This window comes from Aureobasidium pullulans (assembly GCF_000721785.1).
Source record: "Aureobasidium pullulans EXF-150 unplaced genomic scaffold scaffold_24, whole genome shotgun sequence".
Classification (NCBI taxonomy): domain Eukaryota; kingdom Fungi; phylum Ascomycota; class Dothideomycetes; order Dothideales; family Saccotheciaceae; genus Aureobasidium; species Aureobasidium pullulans.
This window is the reverse complement of record NW_021941044.1, coordinates 1-23,171: the sequence shown is the minus strand read 5'-3', so window position 1 is coordinate 23,171 and position 23,171 is coordinate 1. Positions and strand designations below refer to the sequence as shown.

The following is a 23,171-nucleotide window of genomic DNA, read 5'->3' as shown; positions in this document are numbered from 1 at the left end:
CGTTTTTGGCAGTCACATTCCATATGATACTGTGACGATCCTCGGCATGTCCTATCGTCCGGACCCCGCGGATCGATTGGCGCAAGACCCTGCCTCCCCACCAATCTCAAAGGTTAACTCTGAGGGGGCTGAGACATATACTCTGATGTCACCACCACCCTTTCACATGCAATATAAGTCCAGTCTCACTGACTTCTTACCTCATTCTTGTCCTCAGCTATACCATCTCTGAAATCAGCTATACCATCTCTGAAATCCAAAAGGACTACACACCGCAGCGATGTGGTTCCCAAGCCTGGTCCAAATCCTCTACCTCCTCTTCATCGGTGCCCAACTCTACGGCCTCTTCCTCCATTTCCTCAGTCCCTCCACGGGCCTGGTAAACAACACACGCTCTCTCCAAATCAAAGGCCTCTCTTTCCTCGCCTTCCTGATCTCTTTCCCCTCAATCTTTGCAACCAGTCTTCCCACGGCGGTTTCTCACTCCACAAACACCGGACTGTTGCATCTTCTATCCTGGGTCTTCCTAGCTGGCAGTCTAACGCTGTATTACTGGTGTCTTGAGATCACCGGGCAAGGTCATTTGTCCGTCATCTTCGGCAAAGTCACACCGAAAGAGGTTATCAACACTGGACCGTATGCGCTGGTCAGACATCCGGTTTATGTTTCTTATATGCTTGGATGGCTGGGAAGTTTGATCGCCATGCAGCAGGAATGGAGGCATAACCATGCATTCTTTGGTCTTGTCAGGATGGTGGGCATGGCGGTTGTGGTCATGGGGCTGATTGGGCTCTACAGGGAAGGTGCGGATTTGGAGGAGAGGCAGTTCATGTTGAACGAGGATGTTGTCAAGGGTGAGACCGTTGAGTTGGGGGTTAGGAGGAAATATGAGAGTTACAAGGGTGTGGTCGGAGCGAGGTGGATCCCTGGTATCATTTGAAGAGAGAGGGAAAGGAACGAAAGAGTAGTCGCTTGGGGAAGCAGTTGCTTCAATTTGCTTCTGCGTCAATCAAATGCTGTTACAGTACGCAACGAACAACAAAAAAATCATTACCAGCCCATCAAGAATATCAAAAGCGCCTGCCCGACCGACCTTTCCTCATTAAAAAATGTCCTGCCAAAGAAAAACCATGAAACTTGTCGTGGGGTATCATCATTTCATCGTACACATGATTGGAAGTCGTGATCAAAACCATCACTAGAGGATACGACCACTGCTCAATCTCCTCTCCAGCTCATCTTCCACAGTCTCCCTTTGCACCTGCTCGTATCCTGGCGGTGGCTCAGCAGGGGGTGTAAAGACCTCTGGCGCATGAGACTCGGGCGACCTGGTAGCTTGTGTGGTTGCCGACAGCGGGACAGGCTGAGCATGGGGTTGAGGCATTGGAATTGTAGAACCAGTCTCCTCATAGGCAGGCAAATCGTCGAGATGGACGTTTGCGACGTCAACGGCAGCAAGCGCATCTCCTCCCCTTCCTCGTCCAGCCTCGCTGCCGTCGCCTTGCAGATGACCCGACTGTCTTGCAACATCGACTTGTTGTTGCAATCGCTCCTTTACTCGTTCATATCCAGAGTGGAAGTCATAGGCTCCTCCATCCTTGAACGAGAATTTCAGTTCCAATGCTGGGATGTGTGTAGGGATGCCACCACCTTGGACAGGCTGCGCAAGAGCAGTCCAGACGTTGGGCCCTATCCAAGGTGCGACTACATGCGAATCGTGTGTGTTGAGAAGAGGTACGGAGAAAGACTGGAGTTGAGGCGTCGGCGTGGTGGGTAGGTAGACGAGACGACGGTTGGTAAGATACAAGGTGCCGGCCGAGGCTGACCAGTGAGCAGGCTCCTTACCAGGGAACTTGTTGAGCGACTGTAGGGAGAAGGTGGTGCGCGCTGGCGACTTGTACAGGGTTTGTTCGTGCGGCAGAGGTGTAAAGGGCTGTGTCGAGGAGGGCTCAAGCATAACCCAGCTTTCTCTACCGTCAGCACCTGCCTGGACATGTTGATGGCCTCATCGTGAAGACTCACTTGACCGACATGTTTGTGTTGTTCGTATACTGCTGCAGCAAAATGTCTGTATGTGATGCGACTAGCTAGTAGCTGCCTCCGGGAAGCATGTGAAAGATATATAGGCCCGCCAAGCCCACGTCATCTGTCGCCCGACCGCTCTGCTATACCGCTTCCACCGCCTTCTATCCATGCCATAATCTTGAGCAAGCCACTATTCATCTTCCTTCGTGCTTTGCACCCGAGCAACCCTTGCTTCGCTTTCTGACCTCTCCTTGTTACATCAAACCATCTCGACCGTGTCTCCGAACTCTGCGGCCAACCATGCTCGCAGCTCCTCCACTTCTCGCTCCTTCTTTCTTTCCTCACTTTCTCCACTCACCTCATCTTCTTGCTCCTTAGGACTCTGTGCTGCTTCGTGGCTGGCTATTCTGACTTTCTTTGCTGAAAAGTAGGCTGATGGTACGCCTTCATCGCGTTTGCGTTTCACAACACTCGTGTCCAGCGACGCTGCATAGCTGTCGTCGCTGCTCTGGCTGAACATCGCTACTGCATCTTCGAACTCTTCTGGCAAGACGTTGACTCTCGCCTGATGTGGCGTCATGAACAGCTCTGGCTGGCCGTCTTCTTCCTCGGGATGGTCTGTCTGAGAGTCCAGCATACCTTGGCTTTCCTGTCTCTCCGTAGGTTCCACGACTTCATCCGAGTTTTGAAGACTTTGTGAATCTTCCAAGCCTACCAAAGCCGCATCTAGCATTTCCTCGTCTCTGTCAAGGTATTCTTCGTCGTCTGTGAGTAGTTCTTCGTTGTGATCTTCATGCGTCTCGAAGGGCTCAATAAGTTCTGGCTCGTCGAAGATTTCGTCAATGGGATCCATAGGACTAAGAGTCCGGATGAATCTTGGTCTTGTGTATCCTCCGGAGACTGGAGTCGTACAAATAGCAGGAGCCGTTCCTAAAATGGGTATCTCGCTGGACCTTGTAGTCTTGTCATGTAGACTCGCTAGCCTCGAGGCCGCGACAGGCACCCTGGTCTTTCGGGACTCCTTCGTTTGGGACAGATCAAGGTGTTCGACAGCCTCACCTCCTTTCTTCCTGATAGGAAGGTCCAATTTAGTCTGCATCTTCATCGATGACTCGGACGTATTGTTGCTTTTGCTTGCAATGGATCGAGTCTCGCTGTCTTTGGGCTTTGGAGGTTTTGGCCGTGGCTTTTTCTCCATCCCGACCTTGCAACATCGATGTTTGCATGCTTTCTTGTCCTTGCATGCGTGGGCACAGGCAAAGTTACCATTCTCCAGTCTTTGTTCTTGTGGAGCTTGAGCAGTGTTCACAGTGATGTTCCTGCTCTTGGTCTTCCCAACATTCGGTGGAGCAGATATCGTTTGGTCAAGAGCGTCGACATCCATGAAGTCGTCCTCCTTGGGCTCAGCACGGATGAAGTCGTCATCATTCAGTCCTCCGTCGTCCCACTCATCAACGTCGGCGATTGTTTTTGGTGGAGTGACATGACCTGAGGCATTCGCGGCTTTTGAAGATCCAGCAATACGCTTGTGTTTGACAACATCTGCTGTAGTATCCTTGATGAATTGAAACGCTGTCACTGGAACATCAGGCTTGAGCACTGCTTGTTGCATGGTTCCGGCTGTGGCATGTTAGTGCAAGAGCTTGAGATGAAACATGTTATGACACTGACCCAGGTCATCACACATGACATAGCACTCTATCAACTGAGTCGGGCTTGTCAGATATGCAGTCGCATTGATCGGGTTGATGCGTTCAAGCTTCTGTGCACTGTAGACGTTATTAGTGGTTTCGCTCCAGAAAAGGGATATCTTCTGCGTACCTGATGCGGAAGAAAGTTATTTTCTGTCCGTCTGAAGTGCCAACCAGGACAATTACGAAGACTGGCTTGGTCCGATAATAGACAGGAGTCTTCTGATTTAAAAATCCGAGGTCAATCTTCAGCTTCACGGCAACATGCTCTTGAGCTTTGACAAACTAGTAACGGTCAGCGGACAATCGATGGCGCGGCTCCTCCTGATCACTTACAGGCTGACCGATCATTTGCAAGGCGACTCTCAGCTTCGGGAATGCTTGAATGCGGTTGTGCATATTTAACCCAAATGGCGGAGCTTTGTTAAGGACATACTCCAATCGGCCTGGTTCTGTACTCGCAAACTCATCCATCGTGGTGATCTTTGCACCTACAAGCTTCCTCAAAGCAACTGGGCCGATCTGCTCAATCTGCTGGAGGACCATGGGTGAGTCGTCCCATACTCGTGCAGCGAGACTGCGTGATAGCATGAGAGCATTTCTTATACCGATCGCATCCTTGTCGAAACTTTGGCAATCGACAATGCATCGAATGAGACGATGAATATGCTGGAATATCAGAGATTGGTCGATGCTGTTTTGAACGCGATGATTTGGTTGATCGGCCACGTGTCTAACTCCGCCCAACACAGACTGTACGATCAAGGAGACCTTGTGAGCATAGGCAGAGAGATCGACCTTGATGGGGAACCTAATGTCGGGCATGTCGTTCAACTCTTTGTACACTGGCTTTTCGCCAGAGCGGAATCGTAGCTCTCTGAACTCATGAGCCTGTGATATAACGGCCAGCTGTCACACCTGTTAGCATGCGAAAGTGGTTACCAGTGCAATCACATACAATTTCTGATATCTTTGGCTTCCGCGGAAGGCTCAAGATCGTTTCCATCGTCGTGATATTCATGTAGTAGCGTGCCATGGCCTCTCCGTAATCTGTAGTCTTAAATGAAGGCGTACATTCAATCAGTCCAAGCTCCTGCAGCTGTGAGATTGCACTGTCGCAGATTTGTTCAAGCCTGGCTCCAAGGTCCCGATCTGGAGTATCTCCTTTGATTTGGTAGTGTGTGGGGTTGTCTTCAAGTCGAACTCTGAGGAAAGTACCGGCGAGCCATTTCTTTGCTGCACAAAGGTCTGGAACCATGCCTAGCCCGATCTCTGCGTTGAGGTGCTCGACAAGATTGAGATGCAAGCTATGCAGTGTAAGCCTTCGTATTTGAGCTTTCCAATAAACGTCTTACCAGCTTTCCAAACGTTCCTGCCCACTCAGAAGTTGTTCATAGTGCTTGACCTGCTGCATCTTGGTCATTATCACTGCCAAAGCCGAAGTGTCAAATTGTGGTCGACCGGCTCTTCCAATCATCTGCATGATCTCAAGGTCGGAATATTCTTTGATAGCTCCTGCCTCGTAGCTGACGGTGTTCTTGATGATAACCATGTGGCAAGGTAGATTCACACCAACCGCAAGCGTTGAGGTGCAACAGATCACACTCAACTCGCCAGCAAGATAAGCGCTCTCCACAGCACCACGATCGTCAAGACCGAGACCTGCATGGTGTACAGCCACTCCAGCAGAAACAGTGCCTGGAATCGTCAGTCATGTGGAAATATATGATTGAGCACGACGTACTTTGCAATCCCTTGTCCTCGACTCTGATCTGTCGAGTAGGTGCGTGCCAATATCTATTCTTGGGCGCACTATGTTTCCACCACTCAGCAAGAAACTTCGCAGCCTCCGAGCATGACTTTCTCGTGAAGCAAAACACCATGATTGGTTTTTTCTGGGAGTACTTTACGACAACGTCTGAGAGTCTACTTGAGATTAGCAACGAAAAGAGATGAGTTACAAGGTTACTTGGGCTCACTTCTTGGTCAAGACAGTGTCGAATCCAAATGCATTTGCATTTGATTGGTACCCACAGACGTAGCGTGTGAGCTCGACGGGTCGAAATTCTTCACCGAATCTTTTATGTGTTGCCGGAACATTGGGAGTATCGTCGTTTCTTCCAAGCCAGGTTGCGATATCTTGAGAGTTTGGCACAGTCGCACTAAGCGCCACAAATCTGGTTCCGGCGCCGACAGACTTCATCCTGGAGACAACAACCTCGAGGGCGGCGCCACGGTCCTTGTTGAGGATATGAACTTCGTCAATCAACAGCAGTTTGATGAGTCGGACCAGCTTCTCGTGATCCTTCCATTTTCTTGTCATCGAGTCCCACTTCTCCGGCGTGGTCACAATAATGTCGGCCCGCTGTACATGATGAAGCGAGGTAATATCAGAATCACCAGTCATCTCTTCACACTTCAAGTTCAAGGGCCCGAACTTGGCTTTCCAATCACGAGCCCTCTCGGAACACAAAGACTTTGTCGGGGCCATATAGACGACCTTGAAGGTACCGTTTGTCCAGCCACGAAGCATGCGGCAGATTGCGATTTCGAAGAGTACAGTTTTGCCACTACCAGTAGGTGACGAGAAGACGCAATTGTCGTCGGACTCGTATATGCTTTGAAAACAAGCGGATTGTACAGCGTTGAACATGGCAAACGGAAAGATAGTCCTGAATCGGTCTGGCAGTGTGTGTACTGGAACGAGCTGTATGCCCTGAACCGTGGGAGGTCCTCGATCGATTTCTGGCTTTCCTTGCTGTGCCGTGGGAAAGGCGTACGATCGAATCGGCATCGAGGCTTCGGGGTTCTGCTGCCTTTGACTGGCTTGATAGGTTGGGCTCGAGGGAACAGCATTGGTGGGCGATGAGCTGCTCTCTTGTCTTCGAAAGATGTGCTGATACGGCCTGGACTCTGTCGGGGCGAGGGCGTGTACGGCTTGAATTGAGGGCCTTATGTCCTCGGATTGATTCTCCAGGTATGCTCTGGTGTAGTCGTCAGAAGGCGTAGAAGCGTAGTTGTATCCCAGGTAGTCGTTGACTTCGATAGGGACCGGCGCAGGTGGTGGTAAGGACAGTCGAGCTCTTCCAAAAGCAGCCTGGCTCTGGCGAGTCACTGTATCTGGACGGTGTGGGCGTGATAGTTCTGAAGATGTCAGAATTCGACTACGAATGTTATCATAAGCATGATTATGGCATACCGTAATCGACTTGATCATCCTGATAGCCGGCGTTGAGAATGTAATCGTCTACGTTGTTGTTCGCATACTGCTCATACGGTAGATAGTAGCTGTACGGATCGTTGGGCTCCATTGTGACCGATGTCTCGATGGCCGGGTCAACAGTGGTCAAGAAGTTCAAGACGCCGAGAAAGGCTGAGGGAGCGCTGAGCCAAAGTCTTTCGGAGCAAGGTCGCGCCTTCTGTGCTGTAGGCAGTCGCGTCATCGAAGCCTTCCAACGGCAGTCGCAATCGAGTCCTGTAATGTTAGCCAGCGTCCAAGTCCGGTCTCACTACCCATCTTTCAAGGAAGGAACTTCATGCAACTGTCATCAGCGGATTGAGAAGATCATTCTGTCACTTTCAAAATAGAGCGTGTCAGCAAGCAAGAAGACTACAGGGGTTGGCATCAAGAAACACCTATTTTATAGACATGTAGACGAGACTAGGTGATTTGGCAGCTTCTCTATTCTTCTCTTTTGAACCCACCTCCACGTCGTTCAAAGTTGACTGGCGTGCTTGGTCTGCTGGTCGTCAGAGCTTCTCTAAAGCTTGATCTCGACCCTGCCTTCGAAGTGCCCCTATCGTCGCTGTAGGGTCGTTCGTTACCAATGGTGGTCTTCTCATAGTCTGCAATCACGAGCTTCAATGGAGGAAGGCCGCGATCACTGTTCCATAGATATGTCGCCAAGAGAACAACCGCGGTTCCAAGTAGGTACTGTATCATCATGTCAGCGGCTGTTTCAAATAAATGGTACCTCTTGTATCTCAAAGTCCGTCAATTCAGCTGTCTGCAACCGCAACCGGAAGTTCTCGGACTGAGAAACACACGATGTCTTGGAAGTCAGTACAGCTTTGCACGGAGATGCACTGCCTGGTAAGCTCTCAGTGGAGGTTGCGTCGAACTGCAAAACGATCGCGCGTGCCTACAGCTTAGCACTTGGAGCTGTTCGTATCAAAGACTTACACTTGTAGTGATCTGGAAATGAAATAGCCAAACGCTTGCTAGGAAGCTGATGACAATGCTTATGCTCGTGGCGAAGTTCTTTGCAATGTTGTCGGCGTGTAGTACAACCAAAGCTACAAGAACACCGCCAAATGCCTGCAATAGGATAGCACTCCAAACTATCCAATTGTAACCTGAGAAAAAGCCATGCTTTGCTATGTCTGCACCGTCCTTGAAGACGACACCGATGAAAAGAGAAGGAAACAGCGAGTAGAATGATAGCTGCACATTCCTGAACCAAAGGGAAGTTTGACTGGTGGAGTCTTTGAGGACCTTTTCAAAGTACACACCTGCAAGGCCAGATAGTAAACAAGCAACTAGGACAGCGGCCAGACCGATGGAAGCGTCGAGTTGAGGATGTTGCATGGCAAAGTCCTTGTCAATACCCTCGTACGTCGCAGACCTCTTGGTCAGTTGCCCCGCAGCACTGCTCCCCATTTCTCGCATCTGCTGAATAGTCCGCGGTAAGTGTAGGCCCGCATTGGCTTCTTTCAAGTCCTTCAAAGTAGGCATGGCCGGATCGGAGCCAGCAGGAATCTGGACTATGGCCACACCTACTATGAGCAGCAACAGAGAAGACCACTTTCTCAGTCCAAGAGTATGTCCCAGCATTGTAATGCTAAAGATAGCGGTCGTCAAGATCTTCAATTGGTAGGTAATTTGGAATGTCGCAGCATCGAGATTGCTCACGGCAACGTATTGTAAGGAATTTTGTAAGGTATAGAGCATTGCTGGTATGGCCAATCGCCAACTATCGCCAGTAAACACGCGTCGTATGAGCTCGGTGAACAGCGCGGTGGCTGAGGAGGACGGGGCCATATTTTGAGAGAGATCGTGAAGGGCCATGGTAAGCGATATTGCGAGTTTGATGACTTCGTTCAGGAAGACAGCAGTCGAAGCGTAGTATCGATGTCCACCCACGGGAGGCATGATGCGGGAATAGTGCATAATCTGGTCCGATCATTAGCGACCACGCGATTGAAGGGAACGGGTCCGCCATACCAAGATCAAGGCAGAATTTTGGAAGGTCAACTAGAGATAGACATTAGTCCTGGGTTCAGCAAGTTGACGGGTGTTAGTATATCGTACGGTGGCCAGAGTGAGGTGTTTCATTGGAAACCCATACAGGGTGGCAGAGCGGCGCGAGTCCATTGTGAATTGGGGGTGAAGATCAGAGCTGGCGATTCAAGAAAGCGAGAGGGAGAAATTTCCGACTTCTGGAGGATGACGGCGGACAAAGTAATAGAAGACGGTCATTTGTAAACTTTATAGACAAAGTGGTGAATGCGTGACTACAGTTACAAAAGGTAGAGCACGCACTGCAGCCCCATGCGGGGAGACTGATGACATGATGGAAATAACGCGGGAATAAAGGCCCTGGAGATGTGCCAGTGGGATTCTGAAGAGGGCAGCTCACTGCGACATTCCACTTATCCTGGGTACGGTAAGCCATTAAGACTCATACCAATATTGAGTTGATCAATCCGCTACGTTTGATCAACGTCCAGGTTTTGTCAACCGACTGTACTGAGCACTTTCAGAAGATGCATCACGACCTAACCACTCGAGATTATGTATTCCATCAACCCAAAAACAAAACCATAACTACAGGGGTACACAGATGGCAACGAAACAGCAATCTTTTCACTTGCCAGACAGCCACGGGTATATCTGAAATCTTACAACTGCTACCTTACTTGGTCTCCGATGTTTGTTCCTGCTCGCGTGGCTGAGGCTGCACCAGACGACTTGAGATGGACAATCATGCATGGAGATACCACGAGGACGCTGGATCTCCGATACTTGTTCTACAGATCAAATTGGCGGCCATCTCAGATTTACAAGAACGGCTGCATGAGGGCGATGAGAGATAACGAATCTGATATCCACATTCCTCTGGTCATTTTTTTGCTCGACGCCTGCGAGAAAGACAGTACTGCTAACTTGTACGGATGATAAAGTCGCTCCCTGTATGTGGACCGTCGGGAGCTGGAAACAGCGTTCTCTGGCGGTGGTCACATCCCGCAAAATTTAAATGCAAGAAGGTATTCGGTATTGAGCAAAGATTCAGTGAGAGAGCGAAAAGTTGATCTCTCGATGGACACTGTTCGGTCCCTTAAAAATACCGTCCCTTTGTGCAGCTTGGGCACATATCAGCGTCTGCAATTGGAGAAAGGCTTCGGCGAGAGATGTGTACGTAGTATCAGATGTCGAGCGGTGCGAGGGTGGAAGTCGGCAGGTTTGAGTCGGATCTCATCGGACTCGGGAGATCAACAAACCCCGAGAGGAACACTCGGACCCTGAATGTCGTCATAAACTTAGTCCGAGAGAGCTCGATTCCACTACTGCGATGGATCGAACAAGCATCGAAGGCAGAAGGATTGTTAGCATTATATAGGAGCAGCTGTGTCGTCTGCCGGGGTGTACGCTTTTCTTTTCTCCTTTCTTCACATTCTCATCCAACATGACTTTGCTCAATACTCTTTTGACCTTGACCAATTTCAGGTCACCCTTCCTCCGTACTCTGGTACCCAGCATTGGTCTTGCATATGCCATTCAGGCTGGTGTTGCAGCTCCCAGCATCTTTTTCCAGACCGAACGCTTCTATGACCTCAGCGGGTCATTGACCTATCTGTCATGCACAGCTCTTTCTCTGTATCTGCCTACGCTGAGAGCTAGAGCTGCTGCTGAGACCGTCTCTGCTGGCACCGCAGCACTTCCTGGATTTCCTAGTTTGCTGGCCAGTCTGGCTAGCAAAGGCGGTGTTCAAGCTTGGAACTGGAGACAAGTTGTTCTCAGTGCTGCTGTTGCTATCTGGGCCACCAGACGTACGCAGCTCACTCTCAGCCCATAAATGACGACCAAGAACTGACATGCAAACAGTCGGCACCTTCCTCTTCTCTCGCATCACTTCAGAAGACGGCCGCGACTCCCGCTTCGACTCCATCCGCACATCTCCCCCTAAGTTCCTCGGTGCCTTCTTCGCCCAAGCAACCTGGGTATCGCTCTGCCTTCTTCCCGTCCTGGCCTTGAACTCTGTCCCCGCAACCACCCTTTCCGCTCTTCCTTTCCTTACCCTCACCGATGTGATTGGTGTTCTCTTGTACATCGGTGGCATTGGCTTCGAAGCCACCGCCGACAAGCAAAAGAGCCAATGGATGGAAGAAAAGAAGAACAAGAAGCACAATGAAGATTTCTTGACCAGAGGTCTTTGGGGAAAGAGCAGACACCCCAACTACTTTGGCGAGAGCACTTTGTGGACTGGCATTGCTACTGTAGCTGCTGGCGTGCTTGTTACCAACGTTGGACAAGCTGGTATGGGTTTCAGTGGTAGCCTCGGTGCTAGATTGGGTGCTTTGGCTATGGCTGGTGTTAGCCCTGCCTTTGTCACTTTCTTGCTGTTCAAGGTATGTATTGAGCACCTTTCGACGTTCGCGAAATGTACACTTACACGTGATAGGTTTCGGGTATTCCCCTTAGTGAGGAGAAGTACGACAAACGCTACGGCGACCGCAAGGACTACCAGGAGTGGAAGAAGGTATGCTTGATATGTTTCAATTTCTCAACATGACCTCTGCTAACTTCCAACCAGAACACACCCATGTTCTTCCCCAAGTTCTGATCTCATACGGACGGTATTGCTCTATTGAGCATTCTTGCCGAGTATTCCTATCCAGTACGGTCACATGACAAGTGTACTGGAGAATCACGCATTTTGATGCAACGAAAGAGTCTCGGGAGATCACGATATCTGATGAGGAGTAAAAAAGTACGCTGCGTTGAGAGAGTGTAGTATTGATTAATGCCTAATGATTTGTCGTGGTCGCGTATCACTTCGTGTCGATTTTGTATGTGCATCCGTAAAGTCTCAACCCCGAATTGATCAGCAAATTTACTCGATCAATCAATCTTGGCACCAGCCAGGCCTCTAGCTCTAGGCTTTGTTCCAGGTGCCTCGAGGACGTTGGACATTCTGATATAACGCATCCTTCCGTCACCTGCTTGAGCAACTGGCAATCCATCCTTGTGGAGGCGTTGTTTGGAGTGTTTCCTAAGTCTGGCAAGAGAATCAGTCTGGTTGTCCTTGGGATATTTGGTGGTTTGTTCGACGAACCGTTTTCTGGCAACCATGACTGGCACGCTGGACTTTGTCACGAGATAGTTACTGAATGAGCCGAGCAAGACACCTTTCAGTTGGGAGCGACCTCGCGATCCAAGGATAGTAAGCGTTGGAGACAGGAAGTCGATCTAGACAGAGGTCAGTAGAGTGGAAGAGATGTTGGGGCAAGCATGTACTCACCACCTCAGTGATCATATGTCTAGGACTCTTGCAATGGAAAACCTCAACCACGACGCGGACTTGAAGTCTAGTCTTACGAAGCAGCTTAACACAACGCTGACTGATGTCTTCAGCGGCACGGAAGCGGTCCTGCTCAGCCTTTGACATGTCCTTTCTTTCACTGAAGGCCAGTCTCGCAGTGCTGCTGTCTCGCGGCAGTGTCGCCGGGGTCATGCTTTCGGCAGTCATGGATCGCACGATGGTAGCCGTGTCCTTGACGACGTCGGCTCCATGTCCAATTTCTACTCCTTCTGAAACTCCACCAGTACCAGCTTCTTCGTCAACTGCATAGACGGCCAGGAGGGTGTCACCATCGCGCAGAACAGTACCAATGGTCCATTCAAGGGCATACTCGGCTTCGGAAGAGAGATCGGTCGCGACAAGGTAAACTCTTTGCCTCCTACGGCCTTCTTCAGCTTGACGCTGAAAGTAGAGATAGTCGCCACGGATGATCTGACGGATGACACGATGTGCCGAGGGAGTGCTGTGGATAGGGGAGATATTGAGAGAAAGGCGTTGGGCACGGCGCAGGTCGGAAAGATGTTCTTCATCGTCGGAGTGTACAGGCGTAGAGGTTGATGAAGCGGCAAAGTCGAAGGCGGTACTGGGATGGACGTCGGGCTTGCTGCGAGAGGAAGTGTGCGAGGGTTGGTCCGAAGAAGGTGGAGTGACGGTAATTGTGGGATCAGCGCTTAGTGGAGGCGAGGGCTCGTCGTCGCTGTCTTCGTCGTCGCGAGAGAGGCCTACGGCATTGCCAACTCTAGCGCGACCTCTGCCTCGCGACGACTCGTGGTCGGTATCTTGTTCGTCGCTGCTTTCTTCATCACTGCTGGCAGATTCGTTGTCGTAGTCCTTTTGCAGGCGCACACCGCCGTTTCCGAGTTGAGGGCGAATTGAGCCAGCATCGGACAGTCTGCGCTGGGCGGGCGACTTGTCACCAGGAGCCAGAGTGCTCACACCGCGAGTGGGACTCAGACTGCGGGCTGCGGAGCGAGTGCCGTCTGAGTTGGCGGGTCTGTTGCTGCTGCGGCGCGGATCTCCTGGACCAAGGTCGCCTGGCAATCTCGAGCTGCGTCGCGGGTCACCAGGACCAAGATCGCCAGGGAAAGCCGGTTTGCCTTTGCCGCGTGGGCCTGTTGTGGGAGCCATCTGTCTGTGAGCCAAGACGGGGCTCGTAGGTGTGGTCGGGTCTGGGGCTGGAGCTGGGAGAGGGGGCAAGGACGACTTCTTGCGCGTGTTGTGGTTTTGCTCAAAGTCCCTTCGCAGGTCCTTGGCTTCCTGGTCGATTGCTGCTGATAGCGACATGGTCACTTGTCTTTCTATCGCCGACTGCCTTGACTCGCTATCCGCTTTCACCTAGCCTATCTCGGAAGATATCAATGTGGGTCTCGGTCGTCTTTCTTCCGGTCGACCTCAAAAGGCTATATCTCGTGTCGTGGCCTGGAAAGAGAGTATTGAACAGCGTCGACGTCGTTGTTGCTGTCGGAACAGTCATGGACGTTTCTACAGACATGCCAGCCTCCCAAGGACGCTGATCTAGTGCTGGTGTCTTGGTATTGCGAAGGCCAAGGCCGCCTTCTAGGCATCACGCCGTGGGCTCGTGCTCCGCCCACCTCGGTGATGAGTGACGGTGACGGGTGACGGGTGACGAGTGTTTACTGCGGGGCCGAGAAGCTCGCTTTTACAAACCTTCCTACAATCTACCCATGGCTCTCCAATTTCCCTGCATCTTAATTCTCCGAAGCCATTGCATATCGACTGGTCGCTTGACAATTGCACATACTGTTCTAGCACATCTCTGCAGTCTCACTTTCTGCATGTGCAACTGCCGTGTGACTGTGCCTCACCATGTCTCCGAACTCATCCAATCCTCACTCATCCACTATGCGGTCCTCCCCTCAATTCCCGACGGACTTTCTGATACTGTAACATGTAGCTCAATGGTTCTAGTATATATCCTGCCTAATCCATTACCATTTTGCTCTTGGTTATCCAACTCAGTCTCTGCTTCCATTCCATCATGTCATTAACTACACCCACAGAGCACAAATGGATTCTTGGTGACAAGTTCGACCAAGTCTATCCTCATCTGGAAGGCATTCAAGCATTGTGGGAGAAGAAGTGGGCATTCCCTTGCTCAAAGTCTCTCTATCCCTTTCACGATGGCAAATTCGAGGACTTCGAACCCGTCTTCAAGACACTAATCTCAAAGAACATCAACTCGGGCTACACCGACGAATACACCAAGGAATTCGTGCCCACGGCAGAACGTCTAGTTGGAGAAGCAGACAAGCTTGCTTCTTCGGACAAAGACGCCGCTTCAGCTCTCTACCTTCGTGCTTGCGCCGTCTATCGTATCGCTCGATTCCCCTACATCAATTCGGACTACAAGCGAGAGATCTACGAGGCACAGAAGAAGGCATATATCAAAGCCACGCAGCTCTGGCAGTGCCCCATCAAAGATATCACCATTCCTCACACAGCAGCAACATCGGCCGACGCCGACTCTGTACCGCTGTACGTACGCATACCTAAGGACGCCTCAAAATCGAAGCCTTGCCCTGTTGTACTTCTCATGTGCGGATTGGACGGCCACAGGCCCGACAACACGACACGCAGTGACGAATTCCTTGCTCGCGGTTGGGCTTCGGTCATTGTCGACATCCCTGGGACTGCCGACTGCCCTGCCGACAGGAAAGACCCTAAGGCCGCTGACAGGCTCTGGACGAGCATCTTGGACTGGATGGAGGCAGAAGGTGTTTTTGATATGAAGCGTATCATCACTTGGGGGCTGAGCGCAGGAGGTTATAACGCTGTAAGTACATCCTCCATCTCATCGCGGACAGGCCTCTCAGGAAGACACTGTCAAATTGCCAAATGCTTTCCAATGCTGTTGATCTTTCCGTAAAAGGTCTTTCTTCAAAGACTCTCTCCAGATGCGGTCATTCGATTTGAAGATACTGTGCATTTTGTCAACCGCGGGAGGCTGGGTTTGACTACCACATCTGAACCATGACCTATCTCAGCAGCAACTAACACCTTCCAGGTCCGCGCAGCACACACCCACTCCGAACGCCTGGCAGGCGCAATTGGTCAAGGTGCCGGCACCCACCACTTTTTCTCTCGCGAATGGCTGCTCAAAGCCCAGAACAAAGAGTATCCCTGGAACGCCCTGCCTGCCTTGACCGAGAAGTTCGGCTACTCCTCACACGATGACTTCATGGACAATGCCCAAGACACATGGTCATTGGTAAACACTGGAATCGTGAACATGAAGAGCTGTAGACTGTTGTTGATGAATGGAACGATTGATGGTTTGATGCCTGTGGAAGACTCTATGCTGTTGAGTGAGTTTGGAACTCCCAAGGAGATGAGGTTCATTACCGGGAGATTGCATATGGGTAAGCGTTCTTGTTCTACTCCCGTGGCTAGAGGAGATTTGTGCTAATAATGTCTTCAACCTCAGGCTACCCTGAGGCCAATAATCACGTGTACACTTGGATGGAACAAGTCATAGCATCAGTGCATTGAAGGGGCTCACAGACACATCTCGACGCGTCGAGAAGAGTGATCTCAAAGAGATGAAGGTTGATGGGTGGTGTAGTCGTCCGCAAACAATGTGGATCTCATGATTACGTCCCCATTGTATTGTCTTTCTGCGCTGAAGAACGACGGAGAAATCCCAGCTGAATATGTTTGGTCGTTATGTGCTATCCTTGGATTTATGTGAAGATCCCGGTACTCCAGGAAAATGTCCAGCATCCACCTATCACCGTCTAGCGGCTTAGACTGTCCAAACTATATCTATCTAGCTTCAAATTGGCCCATGCCCATGTCTCCCCTGCCGGTGAGCAGCACTATGTACTCGTTTGATCTCGGCATGTTGCTCTCCGGTCAATTCTTCTTCCAGTACTGACACATCAGGCTCAGACCTCTTGATTGAGTATTCTGGCGAACCCCCCAGCGCTGCTGAATAAGTCAAATACCAAGTCAGACTAGCTCCGCCATCAAGGTATGCCGGATCGAAGTCAGGGTTCGAGAAGAAAGCATAACTAGCCGCGGGATCAATAGTCGCCAGGTTACCATACAAAATTCCTCTCCAACCACCATCTACATCGGCACGGCCATCGGAGAAAAAGGCGTTCCACTCCTCGGTGACGAATCTCTGGGTGCGTACGTAGGCGCTGAATGGGAAGCCGGCAGGAATCATGTGGATGCCGTGAACGTACTCTGGGTTGGCACCTAGAACGGAAGTATTATTAGTATGAATGTAGTGCTTAGGTCTCGCAGCTTAAACATACCGAAATAAGTCACATGGTCTATCTTGTTTTCGAACAACTGTGATATTATGTCAGCATGGATCTCTGTTATTGTAATGAGGTTCCCCTCTTCGTGCGCCGAAGGGCGACTCGCGTGCATAAAGTCTTGTCCAGTGAGATCGTGTCAAGTAGCTTATCGCTGTGGACACTCTAGCAAAGTAGAACGCATCTTAAATTTATACAGCTTCAACTCTGTATAGTTGACGGCAGGGTGATGGTGATGGTGATAGATAGGAGGCTGTGTACTTACGATGCCGCTGACTTTGTTGCCGATGAAGTTGGCAGGTTGAATCGTGTTGTCTGAGGTGTAGAGGAAGTAGTTATGGAGCGACCTTGCTTGAATAGCGAGCATGAGGTTACCTCGGGCTTCCAGTGATTTGTCGTTGATCGTGCGCCCCCACATCTTGATTGCATAAGTTGAAAGGGTGTCTTCGGAGGAGCTCTCTTCATCTTTACCGTCTCCACTTTCAAACAAACCCTTAGCCCAACTGTGACCATGGTACCAGTCAAATGATCTGGAAAATGGGAAGTATGCGTCATCAGTGACAGAGTTAGAGTAGTCGCGGACCAGCATATTGACCCATGCTTTATTCGAACCCGCGTCTAGCCAGCTGGGATCCAAGTAGCCGATTACCGCTGCTGCATAAACAAAGTAGCCGTAGTGGAAGTGGTGATCATTGTAGTACGTATTGCCGAAGTCGAGACCGGAGTCTCCAGTCTGATATGTGCCACTGGACACTGCACCACCCCAGGAGGACTCGTACACCAACGGTAGTATCTGTTCGTTGCGAACGAAGACATTGAATGCGGTCTTCAACTTCTCTAAGCCACTGATGGCGAGAGTGGCATTATCGGCGACGTCGTGTACGGCGTAAATTATGGCGGCGAACTTGGCAAGAGCCTTTCCAGAGTAGTACATAGAATTCAGATTTGACTGAGCGCCCATATCCTGGCTGAGCTCGCTCTCTCCAGCTTCGTTTATTAGTCGGGTAGCTGCAGCAGAGACCTTGTCGACGCTTCCATGTGTTGGTGACCATGGGGCGAAACCGATGTCAATTGGCAGGTCTGGCTCGGTCAAGGTCCATGAGTCGCCAACGACACCAGTGGCAATCCCCTTGGTCGTTGTTTGGAGCTTGATGTCTGTCACGGTTCCGGAGGCGAGACTTTGCACGTGATGAGGGAGAGCGAACATAAGCAGAGTGCGGTTGGCGACCCCCTGCTTGGTCCATGCCAGGTTATAGGTTCCAGCTGTACCTGATACAGAGCCGCTTATCGTCGCAGCAACAGGGTATGCTCCCGCTGCCTCGTCATAAACGGTCTCTGCATCTGTGCTTCCACTCAATGGCACTTTGGCAACTTGAATGAATCCCTGGAATCCGGGAGCGCCTTGCAGCACACGCACCCCAGTCAATGTGAACGAGTTGACAGGATATCCGGACTGAGATGTCGTGACATATACATTCCAAGAAGTGCCGTCGGCAAGCTTTGCTTGGTACTTGTAGGTGGATCCGGAAGCGACCCTACCGAGATATGTAATCTTAGTAAAAGATATGCTGCTCTCAACACGAGGTGTGCTACCACTGTACACCGCCGTGACAAATCCCATGCCTTGGACCAACGGAAAGGTGATAGCTGGAGGAGCACCGACCCTTGGTAAGAGGTTGACGTTGGCCGAGAAAGCGTCCAGGGAGTCCATCGTTAGCTGTGTCGTTATGTTTAATTCAGACGCAGATAATGTGATCGACTGTATCCCGATAGGATTGATCAGGTATTGCACAGGATCCCCAGGACCAAAGGCTACCTGCGACCTCTCGATGTGACTAATAGCTAGACCGTAGCTCTTAAGTATCCCGGAACCTCCCGCCCAGGCCACAGAGTAGGGATGGGTAAACGTAGCTGAAGCTTGAGAGCCCAAGAAGAAGTTGGCATAGAATTTGTTGGTCTGAAGCTTCTTGGTCTGCGGCGCGATCATAGACCTCTCGACTGGATGATCGGATCTTTGTGAGACCTGCGACGGAGGGGGTCCAGTCGCGAACGCCACGAAGATGTTGTTTACTGACATGGTTGAAGCGGTGGTTGTCATGTTCGGCTGTGGCAACGACGTGCTGGCTGTATTGATAAGAGAAAGCGTGGTTGAGGCAGACACCATCGAGGTTGGGAACGGCTGGACTGAGCTTTTGCCGGACGTCTCTAACGATGATATGATGCTCTGGAACCAGATGGTCAGCTTCTGGACAATAACAAAATGATGAACCACACAGATTCGCATCGGTCTCCTTATACAAGTGCGTAACAGTGCCCAATCAAACGTCAGAGTGTCCTGAAACCACAATGGACGTCCGTGTGAAATTCCGTCTTTAAATCCTGCACTAGACGCCAAATCTTCTCCTCGTGTCCGCAATCTGATCCTTCAATCAAGCAAAGCAGTTACTTACTCCAGAGGTTTGAGGCTTTACTGTTGAAGAAGCAGTTTGTACCGCAGATGAGCTGAGAGAGGTCAGACGGCTGGTAGCCGACAGAGAATAAGATGAGGTATCCGGATGTCTTGTGCTGACAGAGGAGACAGCAACTTTCGAAGATGTCCGCGACGAATGTTTCGGCAAAGATTTGGTGCTGGGCCCGCAATCAAAGTATTCCCACTCATCGTCGTTTGCAAGAGGTGCAGCAAAGGCAAGTTGGACTAGGACCACGTTCAACAAGAGCACTAAGCGGAAGATAGAGCCGCCCATAGCGAAATGAGTGTACTGATTGTCTATGAATTCGACCCGAGGAGTACCAGAACATATATAGTCATTCTCGATGCCCAGTATAAGCACCTAAGAGAATAACCGCTTGGCATCTGCTTCGGCCGTTGTAAGGGGGTGGGTCAGAGGGCGCAATAGGCGTCGAAGAGTGAGAACCTAGGGGAGTCCTGTGATTAAAAACATCTTTCCTTTTCTGCGACTTACCGAGAATCATCAGGATAGTCAAGTCGAGGGGGGTATAATGATCATGCAAACGTGATGCGCCTTGCATCCCAAAAAGGTCTAGGGAAAATGTCTCTTTCGGGAGGCCCTAACATTCAAAGACACGATTACAGGAGCACAGAACGAGCTCGAGAAGAAACTAGATGTGATCATCTTAGCGTAGAGGCTTATTCAAACAAAGAAGTCTTGTCGATATGTCATCTTGGAGACGAATTGCTGAAAGGCATAGATGCAAGTGACAGGAAGATGCCACATTCGAGGAATGTGGAAGCATCCCTTCCAGGGGCAATTCCAGGGGCCCAGGATGATGTTGATGGGGAAAGGAGTTTTTAGACCTCGGGCTGTGTTGGCCGTCTCAGAGATCAACGTTTGACAAGAACGCCACGAGGCTGTCGAGTGCCGCTCGGTCTTCCTGGGTTGAATCGCTTTTTAGCATGTTACTTGTAGCTGCCATTGCGTAAGAACAGATATTGTCATAGTAAAGTGTTAGCTAAACGAGGGGTTGGAGAAGCTTTGTTGAGTGAGGGTACTCTACACGGACGCGTTTCGTGAAGCTCTGCAGTCGCGGAGCCGCCTACATGTATCCTCCTTCCCTACCAACAAATACAAGCCAAACAGATAGGTAATGCTCAAACGCTCAGGAAAAGGTCACAGAAGAAAGCGAAATTTCCTATAGAACTAAAGGATAGTATTGTGTCGAAACCAAGTGTCTTACATGCTACGCTTCCCTTGGATAATTGCAGTTCTCGATATTATGCCTTTTCACAATTTCAAGCCAACGCTTCGTGGACGAGGAGAGCAGCCCTGAGACCCTTCGCAACTATGCCTAAGTTGTTACTGACCGTGCGATATTGCATTTTCTGTCTGATAAGTCGGGCTCTGGTGGCTTTCAAGCGGTCAGTTGCTGCTCAATCCATCGATGTCGTCGTTGACTTCGTTGACGGTCAAGACGGCGTGGGCAAAAAGCTCCGTACATATGACAGGTCAAGTCATTTTCTAGCTAAAACATGCTGTGATCTACGTATTAGTGATAGATCTGAAAGAATCATCCATGGTGTTGGTTGATCACACAGCCACCTGCTTGTGTCACGTTCAATTTCTTGGTCCAGTGTGATACAGACGACATGCAGGTTTCACAAGCTGGAGACACTCGACTAAATCATGCGTGGAGAAAGGCATCGTACCTGGTTGGAAACCGATGGTCGATGATGCTGGGAGGTGATTTGGTCGGCAAGTAAAACTGTGCATCCGCGTGGCTTTTGTTCAACCTTCATGAAGCTCATTATGTTCTGGCATTGTCGAAAGACTGTGAAGATCGAGCCTCGAGTCTACCTTACTACAAGAATTCCGTTCAGCTGCAGACCCATAACGCTTGCAGGGGGGTATTGAGACAGAGGAGGAGTTGAGACAGCTAACTCAATACAGTAACTCCGAGCTCCGGTCATGCACCTCGTCGTCTCTATTACATTAATTACACCGCTGCTACGCGCTAGCTAGTCCCTCCCCTCGTACACGTCGTCGTTGCCTCGGAACCATGTCTCTTCCGTTCCTAGTATAGCTCGCTCCTCGCTATAGGTTACCGTCGTAAAACCGACCCGCTCGCGGTACTCGTACGCGAGCTTAAGTACAAAAAAGCTGTAGATTATTATAATAAGAACACCTACACTATGCGAGAGGTCGCTCGCGACTATAGCCTTAATAGATCTACGCTCTGTCGCCGCATTAATGGTACGCATAAGTTATACGACGAGTCCTATAGCTAATACTAGCGCCTTACCCCTGCCGCCAAGGCCGCCCTTAAGTAATACGTTTACTACGCCTACGACATTAGTTTCCCTCTAACTCTAACCGAGTTTTGCGAGTAGGCTTAGGAATTAGTAGATTAAGACTATTAGCGTAAGAAATTCGAGGGTTTAGTCCCTATATATAGCTATGCCGACCCTCTTAGAGCTAATTAGCATCGCTAATACCTTAATCGACATATAGCCTTTAAGATTAAATTTTAAAGGGCTCTTAATGATGCTCGCGCTAAGTAGAGCAATAATCCTTCTATTATTTGTAGATAGTTTAACTACCTTAAGGGAGTGATTAAGAACTATAAGATCGAGCTAGAAAATATCTCTAATATAGATAACGTCGCAAAATCCTAAAGTCCGATATCGTGCTACGGTGCTACGCGTTACTACGCTTACTATAGGTTGCTATAGCACGGACCTCTATACTATAGCCCTTCTCTATCGTCGCTAAGGCCCGCCTCGCTACGCTACGCTTACTACTAGCGTTNGAGATACTAAGCTTGCACTTATAGGGGCGTTTAATCTTGCCGTATATAATGCTATTCTTGTCCTAAAGGATAAACATTAAAAGCTAAGGTCTACTATTATGCTTGTTACTAGCTAGCTAGAAGGCCTCCTACGCTAAACTAGTAGGATCGGCGTTCGAGGTAGCGTAATAGGTAGAGGGGTCCCTATAGGCAGGAGGAAGAGTAGCACTATAGACGGCGTAGGTCTAGATAAAGGACTATAAGAATCTCTAAATAGTAGCCTTATCGGCCTACCTTCAAAGGGACACTACGCTAGGGAATAGCGTAAGACATATTAGCTCCGAAACCTAGATTAACGTCCTTATTCTATCTACGGCCGTCCTTGCTAGCGAGGGTTATTTATAAGGACATCGTTATAGAAGATTTTAATCTGCTTATCGTCCTACTCCTCGAGCTCGTCCTCGCCCTTAATTAAGAAGTAGTGCTTTCTAAAGGTAATAATCTTAAAGACAACTTCCTTTCTGCCTCCGTTAGTAGTAACGAGATCCTAAGAAGACCTTAGTAGCCTTATTAGGTTTACTATTAGCTCTAATGGCCGTAAGGATAACGGCTAATAGAGGTGGATGTAGTCTATAAGCATCGTTATAGAGGCTATAGTGGTCCCCTTAACCTAGTTGCTAATAGTAATGCGACATAGAGCCTTACGGCGTCGTTACTAGTACTGCTTATAAACTAAAGGAGGCTTATAGTGTTGTCGAACTTAAGTCTAAAGCCGTATAGAATATGGCGAGCTTCGGCGGCGCATTCCTTACTAAGGATAGTGCTAGTAGGTTTATGTTTAAACTCCCTAGCGTACTCCTTAGTAGCCTTAATAGTACCGGCCTTCTTAATAATGTTAATCTTGCTAATTAAGTCCCTATCTCCGTGCTTAGGAGGTAGGTTATATCTTAGGGGTCTGCCATAGATGTCCTTAGGTAGCTTTATAAACTAGAACGGGGTAGCTAGCTTAATGATAATAGCCTAGTAGCCGTTATTAAGCATGTAGGAAGCGACGAGCTCGAAGGATTAAGTAGTAGAGAGCTTTATAGTCTAACCGAAGCCGCCTTCCTTAGCCTTAGGCAGAGGCTATAGATTGTTAGTATTAAATAACTAACACGTTAAGAAGGACCGTACACTTATAATAGTAAGAACATATTTGTTCTCGTAAGTAACATTAATCGGGCCCGTACCGCTAGTAGGAGTAGCTAGTTTATTAGCACCCTTAGGAGTGCCTCTCTTTCTAGTAGTCTTAGTCTTTACTCTAGTAGAAGGAGTTAAGGGAGTCTAATTCTTATCTCTAGACTTAG

The 23,171-nt window shown here is 49.7% G+C and overlaps 9 protein-coding genes across 9 annotated transcripts; 3 read left to right on the top strand and 6 right to left on the bottom strand.

The window, feature by feature from the left end:
* Positions 1-535: 535 nt before the first annotated feature.
* M438DRAFT_244144 (uncharacterized protein) lies at positions 536-940 on the top strand (the record flags this gene model as incomplete). Its single annotated transcript, XM_029899573.1, has 1 exon — positions 536-940. A coding segment is annotated over one exon (405 nt), but the record flags the coding sequence as incomplete, so codon positions are not given.
* Positions 941-1,198: 258 nt separating this feature from the next.
* On the bottom strand, positions 1,199-2,033 carry M438DRAFT_377360 (uncharacterized protein; the record flags this gene model as incomplete). Its single annotated transcript, XM_029908728.1, has 2 exons — positions 1,199-1,964; positions 2,023-2,033. 2 exons carry the CDS (start codon positions 2,031-2,033, stop codon positions 1,199-1,201), a joined length of 777 nt encoding a protein of 258 aa, XP_029756664.1.
* Positions 2,034-2,230: 197 nt separating this feature from the next.
* M438DRAFT_348705 (uncharacterized protein) lies at positions 2,231-3,640 on the bottom strand (the record flags this gene model as incomplete). Its single annotated transcript, XM_029906204.1, has 1 exon — positions 2,231-3,640. The coding sequence occupies one exon, from the start codon at positions 3,635-3,637 to the stop codon at positions 2,285-2,287; it is 1,353 nt and encodes a 450-aa protein (XP_029756663.1). The 3' UTR covers positions 2,231-2,284.
* On the bottom strand, positions 3,490-7,535 carry M438DRAFT_107933 (P-loop containing nucleoside triphosphate hydrolase protein). Its single transcript, XM_029898677.1, has 9 exons — positions 7,422-7,535; positions 6,916-7,286; positions 5,696-6,860; positions 5,461-5,642; positions 5,072-5,414; positions 4,675-5,023; positions 4,053-4,625; positions 3,847-4,001; positions 3,490-3,794 (listed from the first exon to the last, which is right to left on the bottom strand). The coding sequence occupies exons 2-9, from the start codon at positions 7,157-7,159 to the stop codon at positions 3,656-3,658; spliced, it is 3,150 nt and encodes a 1,049-aa protein (XP_029756662.1). The 5' UTR covers positions 7,160-7,286; positions 7,422-7,535; the 3' UTR covers positions 3,490-3,655.
* Positions 7,399-9,090, bottom strand: M438DRAFT_281364 (nucleotide-sugar transporter; the record flags this gene model as incomplete). Its single annotated transcript, XM_029901232.1, has 5 exons — positions 7,399-7,496; positions 7,542-7,650; positions 7,900-8,889; positions 8,941-8,970; positions 9,028-9,090. 5 exons carry the CDS (start codon positions 9,088-9,090, stop codon positions 7,399-7,401), a joined length of 1,290 nt encoding a protein of 429 aa, XP_029756661.1.
* A 1,254-nt stretch (positions 9,091-10,344) lies between these two features.
* Positions 10,345-11,766, top strand: M438DRAFT_325906 (DUF1295-domain-containing protein). Its single transcript, XM_029903107.1, has 4 exons — positions 10,345-10,766; positions 10,822-11,345; positions 11,399-11,476; positions 11,531-11,766. The coding sequence occupies exons 1-4, from the start codon at positions 10,403-10,405 to the stop codon at positions 11,558-11,560; spliced, it is 996 nt and encodes a 331-aa protein (XP_029756660.1). The 5' UTR covers positions 10,345-10,402; the 3' UTR covers positions 11,561-11,766.
* On the bottom strand, positions 11,697-13,688 carry M438DRAFT_348699 (adenine nucleotide alpha hydrolases-like protein). The gene is made up of 3 exons (XM_029906203.1): positions 12,239-13,688; positions 12,053-12,186; positions 11,697-11,995 (listed from the first exon to the last, which is right to left on the bottom strand). Exons 1-3 carry the CDS (start codon positions 13,580-13,582, stop codon positions 11,839-11,841), a joined length of 1,635 nt encoding a protein of 544 aa, XP_029756659.1. The 5' UTR covers positions 13,583-13,688; the 3' UTR covers positions 11,697-11,838.
* Positions 13,689-14,297: 609 nt separating this feature from the next.
* Positions 14,298-15,808, top strand: M438DRAFT_281301 (alpha/beta-hydrolase; the record flags this gene model as incomplete). Its single annotated transcript, XM_029901228.1, has 3 exons — positions 14,298-15,092; positions 15,324-15,678; positions 15,744-15,808. The coding sequence occupies 3 exons, from the start codon at positions 14,298-14,300 to the stop codon at positions 15,806-15,808; spliced, it is 1,215 nt and encodes a 404-aa protein (XP_029756658.1).
* A 150-nt stretch (positions 15,809-15,958) lies between these two features.
* Positions 15,959-19,380, bottom strand: M438DRAFT_325900 (endo-1,3-beta-glucanase). The gene is made up of 4 exons (XM_029903106.1): positions 19,032-19,380; positions 16,847-18,805; positions 16,579-16,615; positions 15,959-16,519 (listed from the first exon to the last, which is right to left on the bottom strand). The coding sequence occupies exons 1-4, from the start codon at positions 19,323-19,325 to the stop codon at positions 16,092-16,094; spliced, it is 2,718 nt and encodes a 905-aa protein (XP_029756657.1). The 5' UTR covers positions 19,326-19,380; the 3' UTR covers positions 15,959-16,091.
* Positions 19,381-23,171: the final 3,791 nt, after the last annotated feature.

Excerpts from the sequence above, each read along its gene's own strand:
- M438DRAFT_348699 (XM_029906203.1), bottom strand. The coding sequence starts at position 13,582 with ATGTCGCTATCAGCAGCAATCGACCAGGAAGCCAAGGACCTGCGAAGG. Across the intron at positions 12,187-12,238 it reads GACATATGATCACTGAGGTG|ATCGACTTCCTGTCTCCAAC; the intron begins GTGAGTACATGC and ends ACCTCTGTCTAG. Across the intron at positions 11,996-12,052 it reads GTCATGGTTGCCAGAAAACG|ACTTAGGAAACACTCCAAAC; the intron begins GTTCGTCGAACA and ends TTCTCTTGCCAG.
- M438DRAFT_325900 (XM_029903106.1), bottom strand. The coding sequence starts at position 19,325 with ATGGGCGGCTCTATCTTCCGCTTAGTGCTCTTGTTGAACGTGGTCCTA. Across the intron at positions 18,806-19,031 it reads TAAAGCCTCAAACCTCTGGA|AGCATCATATCATCGTTAGA; the intron begins GTAAGTAACTGC and ends ATCTGGTTCCAG. Across the intron at positions 16,520-16,578 it reads AGACCATGTGACTTATTTCG|GTGCCAACCCAGAGTACGTT; the intron begins GTATGTTTAAGC and ends CTTCCGTTCTAG.
- M438DRAFT_325906 (XM_029903107.1), top strand. The coding sequence starts at position 10,403 with ATGACTTTGCTCAATACTCTTTTGACCTTGACCAATTTCAGGTCACCC. Across the intron at positions 10,767-10,821 it reads TGCTATCTGGGCCACCAGAC|TCGGCACCTTCCTCTTCTCT; the intron begins GTACGCAGCTCA and ends ACATGCAAACAG. Across the intron at positions 11,346-11,398 it reads TCACTTTCTTGCTGTTCAAG|GTTTCGGGTATTCCCCTTAG; the intron begins GTATGTATTGAG and ends TACACGTGATAG.
- M438DRAFT_107933 (XM_029898677.1), bottom strand. The coding sequence starts at position 7,159 with ATGACGCGACTGCCTACAGCACAGAAGGCGCGACCTTGCTCCGAAAGA. Across the intron at positions 5,415-5,460 it reads CGAGGACAAGGGATTGCAAA|GCACTGTTTCTGCTGGAGTG; the intron begins GTACGTCGTGCT and ends TGACGATTCCAG. Across the intron at positions 4,626-4,674 it reads AGCCAAAGATATCAGAAATT|CTGGCCGTTATATCACAGGC; the intron begins GTATGTGATTGC and ends CAGGTGTGACAG.